Source organism: Haliotis rubra, unplaced genomic scaffold (assembly GCF_003918875.1).
Source record: "Haliotis rubra isolate DU_JTF1 unplaced genomic scaffold, ASM391887v1 Scf1772, whole genome shotgun sequence".
NCBI classification, from domain to species: Eukaryota; Metazoa; Mollusca; class Gastropoda; order Lepetellida; family Haliotidae; genus Haliotis; species Haliotis rubra.
The window spans coordinates 36,371-58,638 of record NW_025765750.1 but is presented as its reverse complement, the minus strand read 5'-3'; the positions used below and the strand labels follow the sequence as shown (position 1 = coordinate 58,638).

The 22,268-nt window shown below is 42.6% G+C and overlaps 1 protein-coding gene across 3 annotated transcripts in view; it reads right to left on the bottom strand.

The window, feature by feature from the left end:
* Positions 1–722: 722 nt before the first annotated feature.
* LOC124273165 (unconventional myosin-Ic-A-like) overlaps positions 723–22,268 on the bottom strand; it is a 32,918-nt gene continuing 11,372 nt past the window's right edge. The window contains exons 3-24 of one of the 3 annotated variants that reach the window (XM_046708383.1): positions 21,360–21,425; positions 20,646–20,753; positions 19,754–19,873; positions 19,071–19,185; positions 17,767–17,914; positions 17,195–17,291; positions 16,327–16,444; positions 15,766–15,843; positions 15,241–15,373; positions 14,861–15,089; positions 13,690–13,854; positions 12,742–12,884; positions 11,407–11,547; positions 10,885–10,954; positions 7,434–7,489; positions 6,716–6,865; positions 6,103–6,211; positions 5,644–5,835; positions 4,580–4,851; positions 3,496–3,688; positions 2,567–2,722; positions 723–1,597 (exon numbers count right to left, since the gene is read on the bottom strand). In XM_046708383.1, the coding sequence (XP_046564339.1) occupies positions 836–1,597; positions 2,567–2,722; positions 3,496–3,688; positions 4,580–4,851; positions 5,644–5,835; positions 6,103–6,211; positions 6,716–6,865; positions 7,434–7,489; positions 10,885–10,954; positions 11,407–11,547; positions 12,742–12,884; positions 13,690–13,854; positions 14,861–15,089; positions 15,241–15,373; positions 15,766–15,843; positions 16,327–16,444; positions 17,195–17,291; positions 17,767–17,914; positions 19,071–19,185; positions 19,754–19,873; positions 20,646–20,753; positions 21,360–21,425 (3,621 nt within the window). In that variant the 3' untranslated portion in view covers positions 723–835. Of the gene's footprint in view, positions 1,598–2,566; positions 2,723–3,495; positions 3,689–4,579; positions 4,852–4,959; positions 5,026–5,643; positions 5,836–6,102; positions 6,212–6,715; positions 6,866–7,433; positions 7,490–10,884; positions 10,955–11,406; positions 11,548–12,741; positions 12,885–13,689; positions 13,855–14,860; positions 15,090–15,240; positions 15,374–15,765; positions 15,844–16,326; positions 16,445–17,194; positions 17,292–17,766; positions 17,915–19,070; positions 19,186–19,753; positions 19,874–20,645; positions 20,754–21,359; positions 21,426–22,268 lie in introns of those variants that run through there. The other 2 variants (XM_046708384.1, XM_046708385.1) reach the window with 2 other exon arrangements.

Sequence of the window (22,268 nt, the reverse complement as noted above, 5' to 3'; positions counted from 1 at the left end):
AAATGGTTCAAAATTATCAGAAATCGCCATACAACTTATATAACATCGATATATAGGTATGTATATTTCTTTCTTTTTTTGTATTATGTTTTAAATGAATCAATCATACTTTACTTCATAAGCATTGGATGTATTGTGAGTGAGTAATAATTAAATGTTTGTGGACTTTTTAGCTGATTCAGCCATATTTTGTTCAATACCCAAGTGGCACCTGGAACGGACTGTATAAGAGTACCATATGGGAATAAAACCTTCAACCTTGGCACCAGGAGGCGTTGTGGTATCCCAGAGGTTAATGAGATTGATAGTCACGCAAATTCACATCATGAGTATAATGTGTGACGCCTATATCGTGTATCCCCTTCCCCCCACCACCACAAACCATCCTGACCAATACTTTTAGTTCTAGAACGTTGCCCCAGGTGGAAATATATCTTACGGCTGTACGAGGATTTACACAGGGGTGCGTTGATAAGGGTTACCTTTATATTGCACGCATGGGGGAATCGAACCCAGACTTTCGGGGTGATATGCGAGCATGTTATTCATTAAGCTTCCAGAGAGGCTAAGGAGGATGTGACTATCCAACATCTATAAAGGAATACAATGATAAATGTAGAGCACCTGTCGTACTCCTCAAGACGTCCCTGTTTGGGGAACCAGACGTGTCTCGTTATCCACAGTAGGGACAAGATCCAGGCTATGCCGAGGCAGTAAATGTATACATTATCTTGTGCTGATTTGCAGGGTTCCGGGTGTCCGGGTATACTTGGATAGTGTGTAAAGTCGCTGAAGAGATACTGCTTCTCGCAATGTCCTGCTAAAATCCCCTGAATCACGAAGATGGAAAGGGTAACGGGAATCGCCAGCGATATTTTTGCATCTGCAGCTTGCATGCCAAGAAACTGCCATTGTACAGAACAAATCCGCTGATTGTAATTGCTAAGAGGCTTGAAAATTTCTTTGGATTCGAGTACAAAGTGTTAAAGAGTTTGAAGGTTTCAATGGCGTCGCTGTTAGTGAGCAGAAACCCTCTGTCGATACGATAATACGCTACTGCGTATGCAAAAGAACATGTGATGGCAATCTTTATGATTCCAACTATCATGGACACAGCGTATCTTCCTTCACTTAGTTGAAAGCGGATCTGCAGCATTTTGTTCAAGACATAGTTGTTGAAATGGCTCTCGTCGGGGCTGCCTTTCAGAGTATGAACTCGTCCATCAACAAAGTTTTCCCAGTTTTTTAGCGAAGTCAGCAGGAAGCCACAAATAACTGCGGGAAAGTCAAGAATATCACCCGAGACATCTATCTTGGTCATATCCACTTCCTTCCGTTGGCTGAACTTGAACAAGAGCATCAATGGGATGACTGACAACTGGCAAACGAGTGCAATTCCATCCAGGAAGGCTTTCAGGACACCTTGGTTTTTGGATTCCCCGTGGATTGTCTGTGACGAGCAGGTGATTAGAAGGAGAGAAGGGATGACGTTGGTGGCACTGAGCAGCAGTGACCCGGATATGATGTCATACTTGGGAAGGACCCAGAAGACCAAGGCACATAGTCCCACAGAATGAAGGGCCTCCACCAGCAACACCTTGAAAAGAAGCACATGTTTTATAGATTTACTTGGCGTTTGAATACAAGTAATCTGCTTGACAGAAGTAAGTACATACTCGATTTGACACAAAATGCAAACGTTATCAAAGCATTACTAAAAAGGTATGTGGCAAAAAATACCTGCTCAAACAAGTTAAAGAACACCAAACGTTATCAAAGCTTTACTAAAAAGGTATGTGGCAAAAAATACCTGCTCAAACAAGTTAAAAAACACCAAACGTTATCAAAGCTTTACTAAAAAGGTATGTGGCAAAAAATACCTCCCCCAACAAGTTAAAGAACACCAAACTTTATCAAAGCATTGCAAAACAGTCGTCTAAACACTGCTTACCTGAAGCCCAAAACACGCCATCGGTTAACTATTACTTGTTTGCTTCATTTTTGCCACCGTTAATGGACACTTAAAATTATGTGGCAAAACATAACTGCTCAAACACGTTAAAGAACACCAAGTTCAATACCCAAACTCACAGTATGGTAATTTACCATGCCTTGACAGAATCACTTCACATTAATGGAGGGGCGGTGGAGTAGCCCAGTCGCTCGTAACGCCGAAAACCCGGGTTCGATTCCCCACATGGGCACACAGTGTGAAGCCCATTTCTGGTGTCCACCGCCATGATATTGCTGGAATATTGCGTCTGAAAGCGGCGTAAAACCAAACTCACTCACTCACCTTAATGGAGAGAATCGGGTGGTTCTTTGAAAGGTATTCAGTCAATGAGTGGACGAGTGAGTAAGTATGGTTTTACGCCGCTTTTAGCACTATTCCAGCAATATCACGGCGGGGGACACCAGAAATGGGCTTCACACATTGTACCCATTCCAACCCGGGTCTTCGGCGTGACGAGCCAACGCTTTAACCACCAGGCCAATGAGTTGACGAGGAGGTTCCATTTAAACGAACTATCCCAAGATGTAACGAATATGTCTGAACATTTCTTACCACAATCCACGTGAGGACACCGGGTGTCGGGAACACTCCAAAAAGCCATTTCAAGAAGGAGGTAAGGGTGCTCAAGGCATAGGGTATGCACATCGCTATGATCAGGTAGACGTAATGGATTAGGTGCATGTGATAGTTGTCTTTCCCTGTGGACGCCTGAAATTGGTATGATCTGGATTGATGGGTACAGTTACAGAATGTAAACATCATATGCAAACATGCTAATACTGCAGGCGTATTTCAGTATATGCATTAGTTAAAACGTTAAGAGCATCGATTCTGTCATATTGCTGAAGTTAATTTGCCGTGGCATGACATATTAACTAAAGTTTGTTGTTTGCCGTTCAACGCACGCCACACTCAGCAATGCGTTTACAAGTTCAGTTCTGTGCCCCCCTGAGTCATAGATATTGCTCATGGACGTGCAAGACATTGGGAAACAAATTGTAAATATTTTGCATGTTTTCTTGTTGCATAACTCGCGCTTATCAATATTTCAGCCATATGGCGGTGTTCAAATGTTACATATTTGGAAACGTGATTCAAGAGATTAATATGGATATTTTATTATTTGTATTCAATCGAGAGATGCAGAAAATAATATTTTACAATGGCTGGTTGTTGTTTAACGCCGCAATCAGCAATATTCCAGCTATATGACAGCGGTCTGTAAATAATCGAGTCTGGAACAGACAATCCAGTAATCAACAGCAAGAGCATCGAACTACATGTGTAAACCAAGTCAGGGACAAGTTGTACGACAAGCATGGGTTGCTGAAGATCAGTTCTAACCGGGATGCGCACTAAAACAACAAGAAAGAACAATATTCAATTGGTTTGAACATTTGTAGTTCTATTTTAACGTTTGGCTTGAACGTTTCCTTGAACATAAGCGAAAGAAAGGTATGACAGTAAAATAAAAGTCTCACCAGTGGTATGGAGCTGTTGGTGGAAATATTTGAAATTATGATCATGAGTCCAAGCCTCTGTGCCACGCATGCGCAAAGGATGACCAGGAAGAGGATGATGTAAACAAGCACTTTCAAAACCTTGAAGGTCATCTGGTCGAAAGATTCTTTCCGAATCACCTCGGTGTCGACCACTCGGAATATGTCCCAGAAACTGCAACACATATGTTAACAGTTAGATATTGCTGGAATATTAAGGCGTAAAACCATACTCACTCACTAACAGTTAGTGGGTGAATGTCGTTATATAAGCAGGAAAGGTCTTGGAGGGGAATCGGTGGTCTGGCTCAGGGACTTTGTGTTTGTGTCTGTTGTTTACCATATCGATCACTGGATTCTCTGGTGCAGATCTGATTGTTGTCACCCAGGCGTCATATAGCAGGAATATTGCTGACTGCTGTGTCAAACAACGAACAACTCTGGACAATGCTAATACACCACTGACGCAGGGGCGGATAGAGCTTTTTGCGAAGGGAGGGGTGCACAATATTGAAAAAGGGGGTGCACACTTCATTTTTAAGAAGGTTTCAATGGTCAGTTAATACACTTTCAGGACAAAAGGGGGGATCTGGATCCGCCTATGTGACGCTATGTCGTCGGGGCAGGAGGCACATAAATCATAATCATCATAATCATCATCATCATCATCAAAGAATGTACCAACTGAACCGCATTGAATACAACTCGCTGTATGGGTATGCATGTGCGTGTGCACATGCGTGTGTCTGGTACAACTCGAGACCAATACCGTGGATACCGTGTTGCAGTTTAAAATAAATAACCAACTCAGACGCGGTAACCCGAGCTGACAGTTTGATTCATGGCCCCGCCCCTACCTCATTAGTGCCGATCATCAAGGAGGGTGACAACAAATACCATCTTTTAACGTCTTTTAAGATGCGTCAGGGGAAACAGAATGTCAAGGCACGTTGTTAGATGATGATAAATGACAAACTAAATTAGCATTTCATAACAAAAAGATCAAATGAAAGAAAACATGAAAACAATTTACTAACGTTAGTGTTAAGACTATTGAAGAACTTACTAGGCCCGGTCATCGGTTGGTGGTGACTGCGAGTGCGAAGCGGACTCTTCGGAAGGCGGTGGTGGTGATGGGGAGCTTTGTGGAGCATTTGCTGCACCATTTGCTGGAGCTGGAGCTTGTGCTGGAAGGTTTGCTGAAGGTGGAGGTGTAACTCGATCATAAATGAGCGTTGATGAAGTGGAGCCTGTCGATGTACCAGGTATTGAGGACCTTCCGGATGAAGACAGATCTCCCTCCTCCATGATATCTGACAACGGACTGTACGCTGTGTTCTACACATTAACAAACAACCAAATTCATGATATCTGACAACGGACTGTACGCTGTGTTCTACACATGAACAAACATCCAGATTCATGATATCTGACAACGGGATGTACGCTGTGTTCTACACATCAACAAACAGCCAGATTCATGATATCTGACAACGGGATGTACGCTGTGTTCTACACATCAACAAACATCCAGATTCATGATATCTGACAATGTGTTCTACACACCAACAAACAACCAGATTCATGATATCTGACAACAGGCTAAGCTCTGTTTTCTACACATCAACAACCGAACTATTGATATCTGACAATGGGATGTACGCTGTGTTCTACACATTAACAAGCAACCACATTCAACCAAGACAGTGGTATACCGAATGCATCACAATATCATTGAACATTTTTAAGTAATTAAATATGCAAACGTTTTGGATAAAAACAAAAGTAAAATTTTTTAATTTAAGGGATCTTTAACGAAATTGAATAAATAATAATATTATATTTACACAATAATGAAGTCTGTATTATGCACATTTTAGTCCGTATTCCGTAACTGAGAGAATCCTGATTATAAAGCAAGCTATAATGATAAATTAAGAACAATTTTCCCGGGACTTAGAGAGTAGTCCGGATTATGGAGTAAACCGGTTTACAAAGAGTCCGGATTTGACAGATTCCACTGTGCGACAGTATTCACAGAGCGGCAGCTAAGGTACCAAGGTTGAGAAGAGTACTTTCAAACACGGGTAACAATGGGCAACCATGTGTAACTAATCATCATTTACATACCATCTGTGGAAGATTTTTTTCCTTTTCCATTTGAGCGGTCTCCTCCTGTTTTCTGCGCTGGCGTTCTTGTTCCTCTCGTTCTCTCCTTTCGCGTTCTTGTCTCTCTCGTTCCCGTTTCTCTCTTTCTAGTTCCTCTTCTTTCCGTCTTAATTCTGTTTCCAATTTCTCCAGAGCCGAGTCCGTCATGAATACCTTTGAATTAGTAAACCGTTATGTAGCTGTTCCCGGTTGATCGACTGATAAGCAGTGGTTAATGGTGCAGGTAGGGGTGTGATGGGAGGGGTGCGGGATGAAGGGTGGGGTGGGGTAGAATGGGGTAATGATGGGGACGGGGATTTTTTCGTGTCATGATATGTAACACATTTGCCATTATACTAAATCCGGAAAAATGCTACAGACTGACCAGGAATAAGTAATGCTTCAGTACTTCACATACGTACTTCACATACGTCGCCTTACCAGTTTCTTGCCCAAAGTGAATTGGTCTGCCTGTACACCCGATAATTTAAGGAGTTCTTCACACTTGGCAACGTCAGTTCCATCTGTAGAGGTTAACAAGATCTGAAATCTGAAAACATCAAATGAATTTTAATTAATGATACTATGTGCCATGTCATACACGAATACGGCATGGATATCAGAGATGGAACAGAGATGGGGCAGAACAGCCATGGTGTCCAATTCTCACCTACGACGTCCATCTAAGGGCTATTTTGGATGCTTGACCACAGTTGCCTCTAGGTGAACAAATTTTCACTTACGTAAATGATATTACCTTTGCTGTTATGTAGTATACATTCAATATAATAACACTCTCATTGAATGTCGCTCTAACGCTCTATTGTGTGGTGTAGTTACTTATCGTAATTTGTATTGATTTGTAAACCTACCAGCAGGTAATTGTATAAAATAACTGTTACTTAAATAACAATAAGCACCCCGTGCTTGTCATAGGAGACCACTAACGGGATTGGGTGGTCAAGCTCGCTGGCTTGCTTGAGCATGTCAACGTTTCCAAATTGAGTAGAGCGATGATCATGATGTCAATCATGCCAAAGGATTCAAGTCAAACCTTTTCAGAAGATCCTTGTATGTCTTTCTAACAGACCATCCTTGTTTCCTAATACGGGCCACCTCGGCTATTCCGTTGTATTTCAGCTGTGCTACCACTTCGGCTTCTTGAAATTTATCTGAGACAAGCCGTGTGTTCGGCTTGATGCATCTGGGTTAAAAAAATATATGAGTGAGTGGTTTTGGTTTATGCCACTTAGAACAGTATTCCAGTCGTATCGGGGTCATTTTCATTTCGGAGAAAAGCCTGTAGTGATGGAGGTCTGAAGGGTATGGGTATGGTGTTTACATTCCATGGCAACGTAATCGGGGCGGACCGGGATTCGGGATCCTAGGTTTCTGGCGCAACTGGAAAAAGGCAGCCACCCGTGTCTCCCTACAAAATGTGACGTAAACTTTACACGAGAGACTCAGTGTGCCGTCACAAGATAAGACGGGCAGTGGAGTGAGTGAGTTGTACGCTGCTATTAGCAATATTAGGCTTCACGCATACCCACGTAGAGAATCAAACTGGGCTTTCAGCGTGAAGAGCCAGCCAACAACGAGGCTACCCTAGCGTCCCCGAGGCTAGTAGGGTTTCATAATGTCACTTTATAAACCTTAGTATTATAGTTGGAACAATATTATCGCAATTTACATAAACATCTGTTCGTATGACAATTTCATTTGAAATTCGGAGTAATGACTATTTTGGATAAAAGTGAAAATACATATATTACCTGACAAAACTTGATCCGGAATTTTTCAACTTATCCACAAGATCATCCAACGAATTCTATAATGAATACAAAGACGTTTAAGACATAAATGTGGTCAGAGAATTATGTAATGTTAATGACAACGTTCAACTGCAATATCAATGCTGAGGGGAAAACAGAATGGCTTCACACATTTGTACACACACTGAACCTGGATTTGAGGCGTGACAAGCGAACGCTTTAACCACTAGGCCAAAAGAAATGTACAATGAAATAAATGACATTCAACTATATATACTCTCCCAAAAAAGAAACGCATCATGAAATTAGCAATTTCATGTAGCAATGAATTAAAACGTGATTCATTTTACAAAAGGTTTTGCTCTGTTTATGAGTCCTATGGTGTTTATGTTTTGAAACATCACAACAAAACGCACCATCCGTAAAATACCCGTATTTAACAGTATGATTTTCAATTCCGGCGTGTAGTGTCACAGAATACACAATTCACATGCAATGCACGTGAAAGTTGGGGATCAGATAGTCTCAATGATGGGTGTAAAAGGTTGATCGCTGTCTGTCGATTATTCACTGTATTTGGAATATTGTTGACGAACGCAAAATGCCACGTCTAAGTGAAGCCAACCGTCATATCGCCATTGGTTTGCTTGAAGCTGGCCAGTCTCAAAGTGCAGTTGCCCGACGCATGAAAGTTCACCAAAGCACTATTTCACGGCTCTGGAAGAGATATCGCCGGCAGAACGCGGTAGCAGATGCACCTCGTAGTGGGCGACCTCGAGCGACCACAGCGGCGCAGGATCGCTACATCCGGGTACATCACCTGCGTCATCGAACAGCTACGGCGACCAGTACCGCTCGACAAATACCCGGAATGAGGAGGCTTTCTGCACAGACCGTCAGGAACAGGTTGAGAGAGGCTGATTTACGTGCCAGAAGACCTTATTTTGGCCCTGTGCTTCGACATCGTCGACATCGAGTTCAATGGTGCACCAACGTTCAGGCCTGGAACCTACCGAATTGGCGTAGAATCTGGTTCAGTGATGAATCATGATTTCTATTGGAACGACGCGATGGAAGAATGCGGGTGTACAGACGTCGACGTGAACGTTTCGCCGACGCTTGCGTTCCCCAGGTGGACAGATTCGGCCGGGGAAGTGTTATGATGTGGGGAACGATCACCTGCCGTAGGAGAAGTGATTTGGTGATGATCCAGCGCAACCTGACAGCTCAACGGTACTGTGACGAACTCCTACGTCCACACCTCCTTCCAATTATTGATCGCCAGAGGGAGTTGTTTCAACAAGACAATGCCAGGCCCCACACAGCACGTCACACTAGAGACTTCCTCCAGAACCACAACATCAATGTGCTCCCCTGGCCCTCAAGATCACCGGACTTAAACCCGATCGAACATCTGTGGGATACCCTGGACAGGCGGGTGCGACGCCGTAACCCTCAGTCCCAGAAACTTCAGCAACTCGCACAGGCACTACAGGCAGAGTGGACTGCGATTGGGCAACACGAGATTCTGAGACTTATTCGTTCGATGCCGAGGCGATGCCGTGCAGTTCTGGATGCCCACGGTAGTCACACGAGGTATTGACTTCAGCGCCACCACACGTCTCCATGTGACACTCAAACTAACTTTCCTCGAGTTGGTGCCAAAGACGGATAAGTCTGCATTCCCAGTGTGCAATTTCGCTATATTTCATTCACTCATAAAGCCTACAAGATGTTTCAAAATAAACATAAAAATACAGTTGAAATTCATATATGCGTTTCTTTTTTGGGAGAGTATATATGAATATCCAATTGAAATTTGCCGGCAAACCACATTAACTAAATGTACCTGTGTCTACTTTAACTGATTCTACAATTAGTAAGTTAAATTTGAAACACTCATAATATAAAATTATATACTAGGCACATAAAGAAACTGTGCATACAAAAATTTAAATCTAAATTTATCAAACCTGTGGAGACACATAAGGATTTAAACTCAGAGATTAGTGACATGTATCCAACATGCATGCACGTGCCACGTTCCGTGACGTCAGTGGGTTCGTCATTGAGACGTGCAATACGTTGTTGCACGTGCATTCCGGGAAAGAGAAACAGAGCAAATGAATGCGACACAATACTGTCACTTTGGAGAAAGCTCAACCCCTGCCCTTGCGATCGTTCAAAAAATTAAACGGCTATTGAAACGCATAGCATGCCAAGGTTCACGTCTGCACAACGTCATGAGGTCCGTGGTCCGTGGGGGAATGTCTCAACGACAAGTGGCTGCACATTTACACTGCCTCCGGAACACCATTTCTGCACTGGTGAGACGCTACCAGAACACAAATGACGTCATCGATCGGCCACGTCCTGGACGTCCACGTGTAACAACGCCAGGACAGGACAGATGGATAAGGATGACCCCTCTTCGCCACAGGTTTCAGACTGCAGTGATGACTGCCCGAACCATCCCAGGACTTCACCGTATCCATCCCAACACAGTTCGACAACGTTTACGTCATCACGGGATCAGACCACGACGTCCCGCCATACAGCCTATCCTGATACAACGTCATCGACAAGCTCGCCGAATGTGGTGCCGAAATCATGTCCGCAGACCCTTGTTTTGGTGGAGAAATGTTGTTTTTACAGATGAGTCCAGGTTTAACATTTCCCATAGTGATGGACGTCAACGTGCCTATAGACGCGTGGGAGAATGTTATGCACAGGCCTGTGTCTTGGAGAGGAATCGCTTTGGTGGCGATTCCGTGATGATTTGGGGTGGAATAACAGCACGCCAAAGAACGCCTTTGGTGATTGTTCAGGGCAACTTAACTGGTGTGGGCTACAGGGATCAGATTCTTCGACCTGTGGCAATTGACTCCTTTTCTGCAACGTCATGGCCCTGGGTTAACATTCCAACAGGACAATGCCCGCCCTCATACCGCAAAGGGTTGCTATGGGTTTCTTGCAACACCATAACGTTGACTTACTGCCTTGGCCTGCAAATTCACCGGATCTCTCCCCGATAGAGCATGTTTGGGACGAGATGGATCGACGTCTCCGCCGTCTTCCTCATCCGCCAGATAACGTCCTTGACCTTGCAACAGAACTTGAGAGAATCTGGCGTGACATCCCACAAGCCTTCCTTGCACGTTTGATAGGCTCTATGCGTCGTCGATGCACTGCTGTTCTCAATGCCGATGGTGGACATACCCGTTATTGAGCTTGTGACATGGTCGTTTGACACCTGCCCCGCTTGTGGACTCGTGACGTCATTGTGATTGACTTTTCAATTGAAATTCTCCCGACTTGTTATGGTCTCATGATCCCTCCATTAAAGTTGATATGTACCTTTGATATTGTTATCGTACTTACCAACTGGGATACTATTTTGACAGTGCACAGTTTCTTCATGTGGCTAGTATATAATCAGTCGTTGACTTACTTTGAAATACTGAGTGACTGTTTGTGTTTGAACGTGTTCCACTTCGTCTCCTCTTGGCAATCTGGTTCCCCTGTAAGACAAAGAATATGTTTAGTAGTTAGACCTAGACTGACAAACAAAAGAATGTATATCGATTTTATGTGTAGTTGAAAGTTCAGATAACTGTTGAGAAAACTGATACGCCTATTCATTCAACCATTACTTTGTAAAAGGGAGTCTTTGCCAGGGTAATTTTGTGTTAAAAGAAATATGGCCATGAAGACAGGAGCAAGGAATGAATTTCATGCACGCACACACACACACACACACACGCACGCACACACACACACACACACACGCACGCACGCACGCACACACACACATATGCTGCTATTCAATTTTCTTCGCATCCCCGTTCGGCGATTATTTGCTTTGTGAAGGCCCTGTTTCGTAAGAGGCCATTTTCTAACGATAGTGTGTCCGTCACGGCCAAGACGAGTAAAAACAGATGCTGTGTAAGTGTCACGGTTAGCTCCTACTGACCTGTCCAAGAATTCTTTTTGGCTCTTCCTGATGTCCATGATGACGCTTCGAGAGAGCTGCTCGCCGCGCGTTCTTCCAGACCGCCTCATACCAGACCGCGCCATACTGCGACGAGTTGACTTGCGATAATTGTAGTGGGTCCTGCACACATTGAACACAAAGACATAACACAGTGGTCAACGACGACCAACGGGGTTGTGGGACGACGTAACTAGTGACATTTGTGGACAAAGTTCTCACCAGTAATCACACAAAGCGTAGACCGTTCCACGATGTCAATCCGCCATCATATAGATGCGGCATTAAACAACAGACAAAACTTTTGTATAATAATTACTTATGAAATAGTACGGTTACGACAGGCAAATTTCATCCCTCAAAAAGGAAGATTTACGATCGGTATTTGACAAGTGAAGTAAAGGAGACATCACGTACAGTTTAGCGTTACGTATAGCATTAATACGCCCACTACCATCTAATCAACATTTGAAGCAGCCACATTGGACCACTTAATAATTAGTGAAAGACCTGTCCAGTTGCTTTTGGGCAGTATTCAAAAACTGAAATAAATTTTAAATTTGAGGTCACTTAGCAAACAAGTCTTTTCATTCACATTTCACTTTTTCTTCATTTCTACTTCATTTTTTGGCTTAAATTGGTCAATATACCCAGTTAAGTTTGGCGCTGCGATAACTTTGTGGAACGGACGCCAGGGCCCACAAAACGATCACAGCGCTACGACGGTCGTAAGCCAATATTGAAGCACAGGAGTTACGATCATTTTCGCGCTAAGATAGCTTAATGGAAAGGGGCCTTGGTCTCCAGCAACCTATGCTTGTCGTGGGAGGCGACTAAGCAGATCAGTGGTCAGATGTGGTTGATATCCTGGTTCGATGCTCATGATGTCAATCACCTGATTGTTTGGGTACAATTACTTACAAGCTGTCGTTATGTAGCAGGAATACGGCGTTTAACAACAACCCGAACACAAACCAGGTTGCCGTTATGCAAAGCAGCCTAACGTTACGAACATAGTAAATTTAGGTTAAGCTAAAGGAGTTACGATCACCTCAGCGCTAAGATCGCCTTGTACAACGGCACCCTGCCAATTCATTAAGTGTGTGTTGTTGTATGGAGACGTGGAACGATGTTCATCACATCAACCATCGTTTGACCTATTCCTGTTTCGATTGCCTGACACTGACACTGGAAAATATTGACTGTTGCAAATTGTGGCAAATATAAGCAAACTGTATTCCTTTCGAAACCAAAGCCTATATGAATAAACGATATTTAACATGGCGTCGAGGACGGGCATTGTAGCATGTGACTTACGCAGAAATAGTTCCGGTGTCGCACTTCTCCACAGTAAAGAGGTCAGACACCATCTCATTGTCGCTATCTTTCATGCATTTAACCATTTCCGGACTCAGGGTGTCTCTGTTCTTCTCCAGGAAGCCTTTGGCGTCATAGCTCACCTGATTAAATAAAAAGTTAACATGACGGGGTATAATGCTTATCAGAAGGCATGAAATATATGATCCTCCTCTCCCCGTCCACCGAAATTGAAATCATTATAATCTAGTCTAAATTGAACATAACACTGCGATCATTTTGTAAATATATTTTCTGAAGTATGCACAATGTATTAGTCGCACACCTCCCATTACTTACTGATCAGATCTAACGCCACTCGGTACTGCCCCAGTTGTGGTTGTGGAGACTTGGATTTGACAAGTAGTGTGATTACAAAACGATCGCATTCAGGCTATTTAATCTTCCCGACTTTAGTACAGACTAATGATAGTCTTAGCGCTAAGATCGCTTTGTAGGACCGGGTTCTGGAAATCCTTGACTTGCGTGATTTACTCATGTTGGTCAATAACATAACGTGTTAAAGATCTACTTCCGTGTAACAAATAGAGACATCGGTTTCTTCCACAATATATGTAATCTCAGACGTACGTCTAATTCCGTATGGGGATCAGCTATAACGTGTGCGTTCTAATTGTTTGATAGGCATTCTAGAAGTTGGTGAGTCAAAAATGAAACATACAACTTTATGGATGACAACTTCTTATTTATTGCATACAGCGACCTTTCGATGTAGATTCTTACATCGTTATCAAGCTAAAAGTGAATACAACCAGATGATGAGAGGTATATATACATAGTATGTTTTGACAACTAACAGATTAACATTAACAACAACATGTTTCTGGTGAGTTTAAGTTACAAAGACTTCAGCTCCTAAGGCATATAGTTCATTGAACTAATGCATACCTCTTTCGCAAAATGTTTGATCCCAAAAGTCAGGTTAGCTCCAGGTGGTGTTTTAAAGGCTTCGTTGCTGCCAAACCTCTCCTTGAGACTGTGCACCAGCGATGAATCTGTGCCTTGCTTCAGTTTGACGGTGTACTCGTCTATCTGGTGAAGTATGCCTTTCGACTGGAAACGAGAAAATATATAAAAGCCGAAACATATTATTTCTAGGAAATACGGACATAGATTAGGAGGAGAACGCACATTTTATGACAGGGCAACTGCTTAAAACCTAAAAATCATCAATTGGAAAATCGTCATCGTTGTTTGTGTGTGTGTGTGTGTGTGTGTGTGTGTGTGTGTGTGTGTGTGTGTGTGTGTGTGTGTGTGTGTGTGAGAGAGAGAGTGTGTGTGTGTGTGTGAGTGTGTGTGAGAGAGTGAGAGAGTGAGAGTGAGTGAGTGAGAGTGAGTGAGTGAGTGAGTGAGTGAGTGAGTGAGTGAGTGAGTGAGTGAGTGAGTGAGTGAGTGAGTGAGTGAGTGAGTGAGTGAGAGTGAGTGAGTGAGTGAGTGAGTGAGTGAGTGAGTGAGTGAGTGAGTGAGTGAGTGTGTGTGTGTGTGTGTGTGTGTGTGTGTGTGTGTGTGTTTTCTTAGTTGTGTAACGCTGCTCTCAGCAATAGTTTCTGCTGTATTGTGCCGGCCAATAAAAGGCGTACAAGATAATCCGGTGATTGACATTTTGAGTATCACTATAGACGGTCTGGGTATATTGACACAAACTCAACAGGGTCAACACTATCATTGATTCTGACCATCTAATCCCGTTGGTCGCCTCTTACACTCAATGGAACCTGTTTTGAATGTACCTTGGATATGTTCCAGCATTGACGTTTACAACCCGCTGGGCAATAGTTCTACCCCGGATTTCAGCTAGGTGGTGTCGGTCTGTAAATATTCGAGTCTGGATCACCAGACGATTCATTGATTGGCGCGATGAGCATCTAGGATTAGGACACGATGCCATGCACGAACAAAGACAGCGAGTAACCATCAGTTCCCGATAGTCGCCTCTACGACAAGCATGGGTTGATCAGAACACATTCTATCCATTATCTTCAGTGGTAATCTGGCATTGAACCTCCACGGATAACCGGATAACCGTCTTGTAGAAGAAATGCGGTACCGCAACACCTACCATGAAGAGGGCAACAATGTGGTCATTGTTTTCATACTGTATGTCCACACAGTCTCCGGCCACGCCCTCCTTCTCATAGATCTCCTGCTCTGCCCTGAAGATCTGTTCATTCATGAAGCACTGCATCTTCTCATTGACGAGGTTGATACACATCTGTTCAAAACTGTTCTCCCTCAGACACTCAAACCCGCAGATGTCCACCATTCCAATACTACCTGCGTTCTCGGCTCTACAAGACGTACACAAAACGTGAGTGAGTGAGTAAGTTGGGTTTAGCGCCACATTGAACGGTATTGATCTTAGAGAAAAGCGTCTGTTTAAAACTGTCTAGAGACTAGCTCCAGCCTATGTCTATACAAAAGATGAGTTGCAATACTGACGTGTCGTAGCAGGGATGAAGCGACTCGTTGACCTTTCGTATGATCCAACCGAAAAGACGTTCATACAGGGCTTTGGCAAGGGCGTCTCGCACCCCTTCTGAGTCCCTCTTCCTTCTCACTGTTTGAATGTCCCCTGGCAAAGACACAGACATAATTGTTTGTTGTTTAGCGAATCTCATAGCAATATTCCAGCTATGAGACGTCCTTCTGTAACTAATCTAGTGTGGATCAGATAGTCTAGAGGCTGACATGATGGGCACCGATCTACGCAATTAGATTATGATGACATCCATCAACCAAGTCAACAAGCCTACCCACCTGACCCCATTAGTCGCCTATTACGACAAGCATGGGTTGCTGAAGATAAAGAATAACTCGGATTTCCATGGGCCATCAGTTAGGACCATTTACGGCTCATCTTAAAAAATAAATTGTTTGTTTTTGTAATTTTTAGGCCTTTAGGTAGGGGCAGAGTGTTAATGCCGAAACCTCATGATCAAATTACCAACCGCACAAATACATTACCTTGTCCTGGGACATGTATTTTCTTTGAAACAAGGGCTTGAGTCAGAGCATTCGGGTCCGTGTCCAACAACATAGTCACTGTAAAAGGACACAGATAATAGTATTACAACAGAACATCGGTGTATATTTTCACCAGTTTACACTGTCACATGATACCCCTAACGAAAGGGTAAACATTATAACATTAGTGTCTTCACACAAATACCAATATCCAAGACTGCCTTGACACTGAAGCCCACATCCAAGTCTGACCTTGACACTGAAGCCCACATCCAAGTCTGACCTTGACACTGAAGCCCACATCCAAGTTTGGCCTTGAATACTCATAGGCAACAGCACCCTTACAAAAAAGGGGGCGGTGGGGTAGCCTAGTGGTTAAAGCGTTCACTCGTCACGCTGAAGACCCGGGTTCGATTCTCCACATGGGTACAATGTGTGAAGCCCATTTCTGGTGTCCCCCGCCGTGATATTGCTGGAATATTGCAAAAAATCATATTTACAAAAAATCATATTTCAAATGGCACATTGACGCTAATACTCTCGGCCCCTAGATGATCTCACCAATATTCAAGGGCTCCTCATCCCATATTTCAGAAGTGTCACTTTTCGGATCCTCCAAGAACTCTATCTCTGTCAGGTGTATAATGGCTGCCAATATCCTCTGTATATTATCTCTTTCCTGAAAACGAAATATATATCCAGCTCTTCGATATTTATAACAGATCAATCAATCATATTAATACAACGATATCAATTGGTTTTTACCACTATGGCAAGTTGATACAACATTAATTTGTTCTATGGAGAGCGTATCACAAACCGACGGTTTGGTGTTCTCAAGACATCTTGTTTCTTCAGCATTAAAACCATTAAAAACCACGAGTTTCACCAAAGTGGTCCCCCTCAGAGACAAGACGAACGTTTAGTCTGTGAATATATAATTCCGATACAAACAAATAACTCCATTTAAATTGAAAAGCTGCCTCAGTGAGCTCAGAATTCTAAACCTGAGGAAATCTACACTTGTTTCATCTAGAGTTTTGCATTGCAGATAGGGTTGGGAGGGAGGGGAGATAATGTGGTTCAATGACCGTGTGTCAACTAGTCACAGACCTGCATTACTGTGATCCTAGCTCACACGTTAAGCTGACCACGCTGCGATGACACTGGAATACTGTTCGAAGCGGCCCTAAACCAACTGTACCGCTAATCCTTACAAACATGAGTATATTTCGGGTAAATTTCGGACATATAATACAACTCTCATACTCAGTCTCCTTAATTTTTAATGTCTCACAGAGTCGTAAAGAATAGGTTTGTTGATACATATTTTCTTTCATCCCACGATGCAACCGACTGGCACGCTAGTTATTGTATCGATTCGTTATTTGGGAACTTATTCGGATTTGTTGTGAATAGTTTTACAAACCTCTTCGGGAATTCCAATTTTCTTCAAAACCTCGAAATATCTGCGGTAATCCTCAGCGTCTTCAGAGGTCCTCTGTTTGCCTCTGTCTCTTGCGATTCTAGAACACAAGATAACTGTGAAGGTCCAGCTGTTACCCTTGGGGAACATATCCACGGCTACCAATATTTTGAGATAAGAACATGTCCATGTAATATCATGTTTATATCTTAGTTGTATCAGGATCCGCTGACTTGTATTGTAATTGGTTACTATCTGTTTAGTTCATGGGTACACTTTACCATTGGGGCCAGTGGCGTAGCCTAGTGGTAAAGCGTTTGCTCGTCATGCCGAAGGCCAGGGTTTGATTCCACTTATGGCGACAATGTGGGAAGCCCATTTCTAGCTTCCCCCGCCATGATATTGATGGAATGTTGCAGAAAGCGGCATAAAACTAAACTCACCCATTCACACTCACCCACATTACCTCAATATTGTTTGATATAAAAAGCACTGGAAAACTGTTTAAAGCGGAAAATCCACCACATTCCCACTGGAAACATCTATTTTGACTAAATATTGCGAGAGAAACTTACTTGAATTTCTTCTCCTTGTCAATGGACAGGAAGACTCGATCTTCATCCGTAAGCCCTGCCAGGAATTTGTAGAAGATGTGGAAATTGCTTTCTCCGCTTCCTTGATGTACCACCCGGCTCTTCTCCAGCATGTAGTCCTTCATGGAAGCTGTGAGGACGTATTGGGACGTTTTACATACACACGCCACATGTTAAGCCCGATTCTGGTTAGGGCAGTGGGACAGTCTGGTCGCTAGGTCGTCAAAGTAAAGTCTCAGGGTCATATCCCCTAACAGAAATCATGCAGTAGGTTTTGTTTTACTTTCTGGAAGCATTCTCAAGGATCAATATCATCGATGTGGTGCCGCCTTCAGCACGTTTTTAATATTGAAAATCTGGGAACTCTATTAACCCTTCATTTACTTTCTGTTAATGAGTGTGTGAGTATGGTTTAACGCCGCTTTTAGCAATACACCAGCAATATCACGGCGGGGGGACACTAGAAATAGGCTTCAAACATTGTACCCATGTGTCGTAAGTCTATGGTACAGCATAGGAGGTACGACAGTCGTAGCGCTACGATAAATTTGTGAAATCGAACCCGGGTGTTCGGCGTGACGAGCCAACGCTTTAACCACAAGGCTACCCCACCGCCCCTATTTCTGTTAATACATAGGCAGGCATTGAATGTTGTATATATACATTATACGTTGACTATTCATAAGCAGTAATTTGTCACCTTCCTGGTGTTACAATTCCCCATCAGCATACCCGTTTTAAATTAATCCATGTCCTGTCTGATAAGGACCTAAGCATGGGTAAACTTTGGGCACACACACACCATTCGTAAGGAATATGGAGTTAAGAGAAGGCTCCAAATTATAGGTGCCCATCTTCAAGGGATGGGGTCACAATTGTGAAATAGGAAGAATTCTCTTCAAATGACCTATCAGTGTGGGGCACTGTTTGCGAGGTATATTTCAATATTAGCCTTGCAACAGGTTGCGAGGTATATTTCAATATTAGCCTTGCAACAGACAGTGTGTGTGTGTGTGTGTGTGTGTGTGTGTGTGTGTGTGTGTGTGTGTGTGTGTGTGTGTGTGTGTGTGTGTGTGTGTGTGTCCCCCGCCGTGATGTTGCTGGAATATTACTAAAAGCGGCGTAAAACTATCCTCACTACAACAGGCTAAGCTCTGGTTACTAAGAAAGGCAGATAAAATGTGGATTGTACAACATGAATTTGGTTTGGCTGTTGTTTAACGCCGCACTCAGCAATATTCCAGCTATGGGCGGCTGTAGACTTGGACAACATGATATGTGCATACCTCCCCGAATGCTTCCATTTTTGCCAAAGTCAAGCTGTAAGTACTTGGCAAATCTGCTCGAGTTGTCGTTGAGAACAGTCTGTGCATTCCCAAATGCTTCAATCACAGGGTTTATCTGAAACACATATGTCATATTAATCACTGATCAGAATATTAGCATAACAAATGAAGAGAGCAAATTGTGATATTTTCACTGTGGAAATTGGTATTCTTTGTAACAGTTTCAAAGTACATGCACTTCCTAGAGATAGTGGGGGTAGACTAGTGGTTAACACGTCGAAGACCTGGGTTTGATTCCAGACATGGGTACAATGTGTGAAGTCCATTTTTGGCTTCCTCTCTCATGATGCTGGAATATTGCTAAAAGCGGCGTAAAACATACTCACTAACATGCAATTCCTGAGGTTTTTAAAAAACTATTGTCCTTAAGATAGAAACACATATAAAATCTACCACTTTAAACTAGCAATTATAATCAGTCCTGACAAAAACAGCGAAGTTCCGATTAAAGACTGCTCTTCAGCAACCAATACCTGGAGTAAGAGACCTGACATCGTATCCCGGCTGCATCACACGATGGCCGTGATGTCAATCACTGGATTGTCTGATCCAGACTACTATTTACAGACTTCTGCCCCAGTCCGTGGTACGTGAAAGCGTTGTTAAATGGCCTGTAGACTCACCTCCAGTATCTTGTCTTCCAGACCTTCATGCGAGCGGCCACACATGGTCATCAGATGCTTGACCATGTATTTGGTGTTCTCCGTCTTCCCCGAGCCTGACTCCCCAGACACCAACACGACCTGTTGGTGAGATTACAACATCACTTCTTCAAACTGTCGCATACAGTTAGCATCCAACATCGGTTTTACTTATTTGGTTTAATACATAACTTGCCTACATCCTACTGGGTATGCATCTTATGAAACATTATCCTGCTGCTGATATCCCAGAAGACACTGTCCATTAACCTACAGATTGTCGTAAACGTTAATTATATACAGAGGTATATGTTTAACATATATAACATATAACTGACATGCATACAGTGAACAGCCAAGGTGTGGGTGGGGGTTTGGTTAACTGTCATGTCGAGGTCTGTTTCGTGTGTTACATCCTGCTGACGGTGCTCTACTAGATACTGTAGATGTTTTTGTACATTGTCTTAACTGACATATCTATTTATATATATTCAGTGACATCAAGGAGGACAGATTGGGGTCTTAATCACGTGTTCTATCGATCAAGAGAGATATACACAAAATCCAAGACAAAAAATATTTGAAACATTTAAAGACTCAAACGCATTGTTATCATGCCCTTATCATGAGTATAAGCGAAACAATTGCTCTTATGTATTGACCTCTCGTTTATGTTTCATAAATCGACGTTCAGTGGAATACAAGTCATAATATGGAAATCTCGGTACACAAAACGGCGCTTGTTCAGTCAACTATATCCAGAGTGCGGTTGTACAAAAAGACCTAAGCGCTAAGACTACCTTAAGTCTATGTTAAGGTATGGGAGTTACGGTTACCATAAGATCGCTTTGTACAACGGCACCCTGGCCTTTACCTGGTTGGTGTGAGTCTCGTTGAGCTTCTTGAAGGCCATGGCGGCCGTTTGGAATATATGGGGTTCCATGTCATGATGCAGTCTTTCCAAGCTGTACTCATCGTGGTACTGTAAACATATCAATTCAAATACACTACCGGGCAAAAGCCTAAGGTAAAAAATAACTATCAGATACATGGATGAACCATTTCCTTATTCCACCATGTTTACCATCATCAAACTTGTATCATTTAAAAGGCATGTGTTACATTGTGCATAACATGGAAATACGTAAAATCATTTACAATTTGGCGTGTGTGATTCTTGAATGTAGGGCAATTTCAGACACGCCCCAATCATATCATATCATTTCACATTGTATCACACCACACCACTTCACTTTTCACTTCACTTCATACGACATACCATATATCACATCACAACACAACACAACACACTATTTCACTGTACTTCACTTCACTTTACCTCACTCCATACCACATATCATATCATATCATATCATATCATATCATATCATATCATATCATATCATATCATATCATATATCATATATCATATCATATATCATATCATATCATATCATATCATATCATATCATATCATATCATATCATATCATATCATATCATATCATGGAAACTTGTTTCAGCTGCCGGCTGATAGTAATATTGCACCTGAAGCGATCGAGGTATAATGTGTTTTTTACGATACCTACCTCCTCGCTGTATATTGGCAACACCTTAAAGGGGTTGATAGAGAGAAGCACATCACCACAGTTTGTCTGAAATGGGAGAATCAACATATATGTACATTGTATATATCTATATCTATGTAGACCTATTTAATTAACTTGTATCTACTTAGTCATTCGAAGGAACCACTATCTCAACACTAATCCATAATGGGGAACTACCACTTCCATTAACCTGTTACTCCAGCGGGGTACTACCGCTACCATCACGATCAAACATCAGAGTGAGAAACCCCCTTTAACATCACAATTAACACCACAGTGAGTAACCCTCTCTAACATCACGATTAACATCAGGGTCAGTAACCACCTATAACATCACGATTAACATGAGGACCACTAACCCCCTCTAACATCAAGATTAACAACAAGGTGAGTCACCCTCTTTAACATCACGATTAACATCAGAGCAAGTAAACCCTCTAATATTGCGATTAAGATCAGAGTGAGTAAACCCTCTAACATCACGATTAACAGCAGCGTGAGTAAACCCTCTAACATCACGATTAACACCAGGGTGAGTAACCCCCTGTAACATCACGATTAACATCAGAGTGAGTAAACCCTCTAACATCACGATTAACATCAGAGTGAGTAAACCCTCTAACATCACGATTAACATCAGAGTGAGTAAACCCTTCTAACATCACGATTAAAATCAGCGTGAGTAAACCCTCTAACATCACGATTCATATCAGAGTGAGTAACCCCCTCTAACATCACAATTAACATAGCGTGAGTAAACTCTCTAACATCACGATTAACATCAAAGCGAGTAAACCCTCGAACATCACGATTAACCCCAGGGTTAGTAACCCCCTCTAACATCACGATTAACATCAGCGTGAGTAACCCCCTGTAACATCACGATTA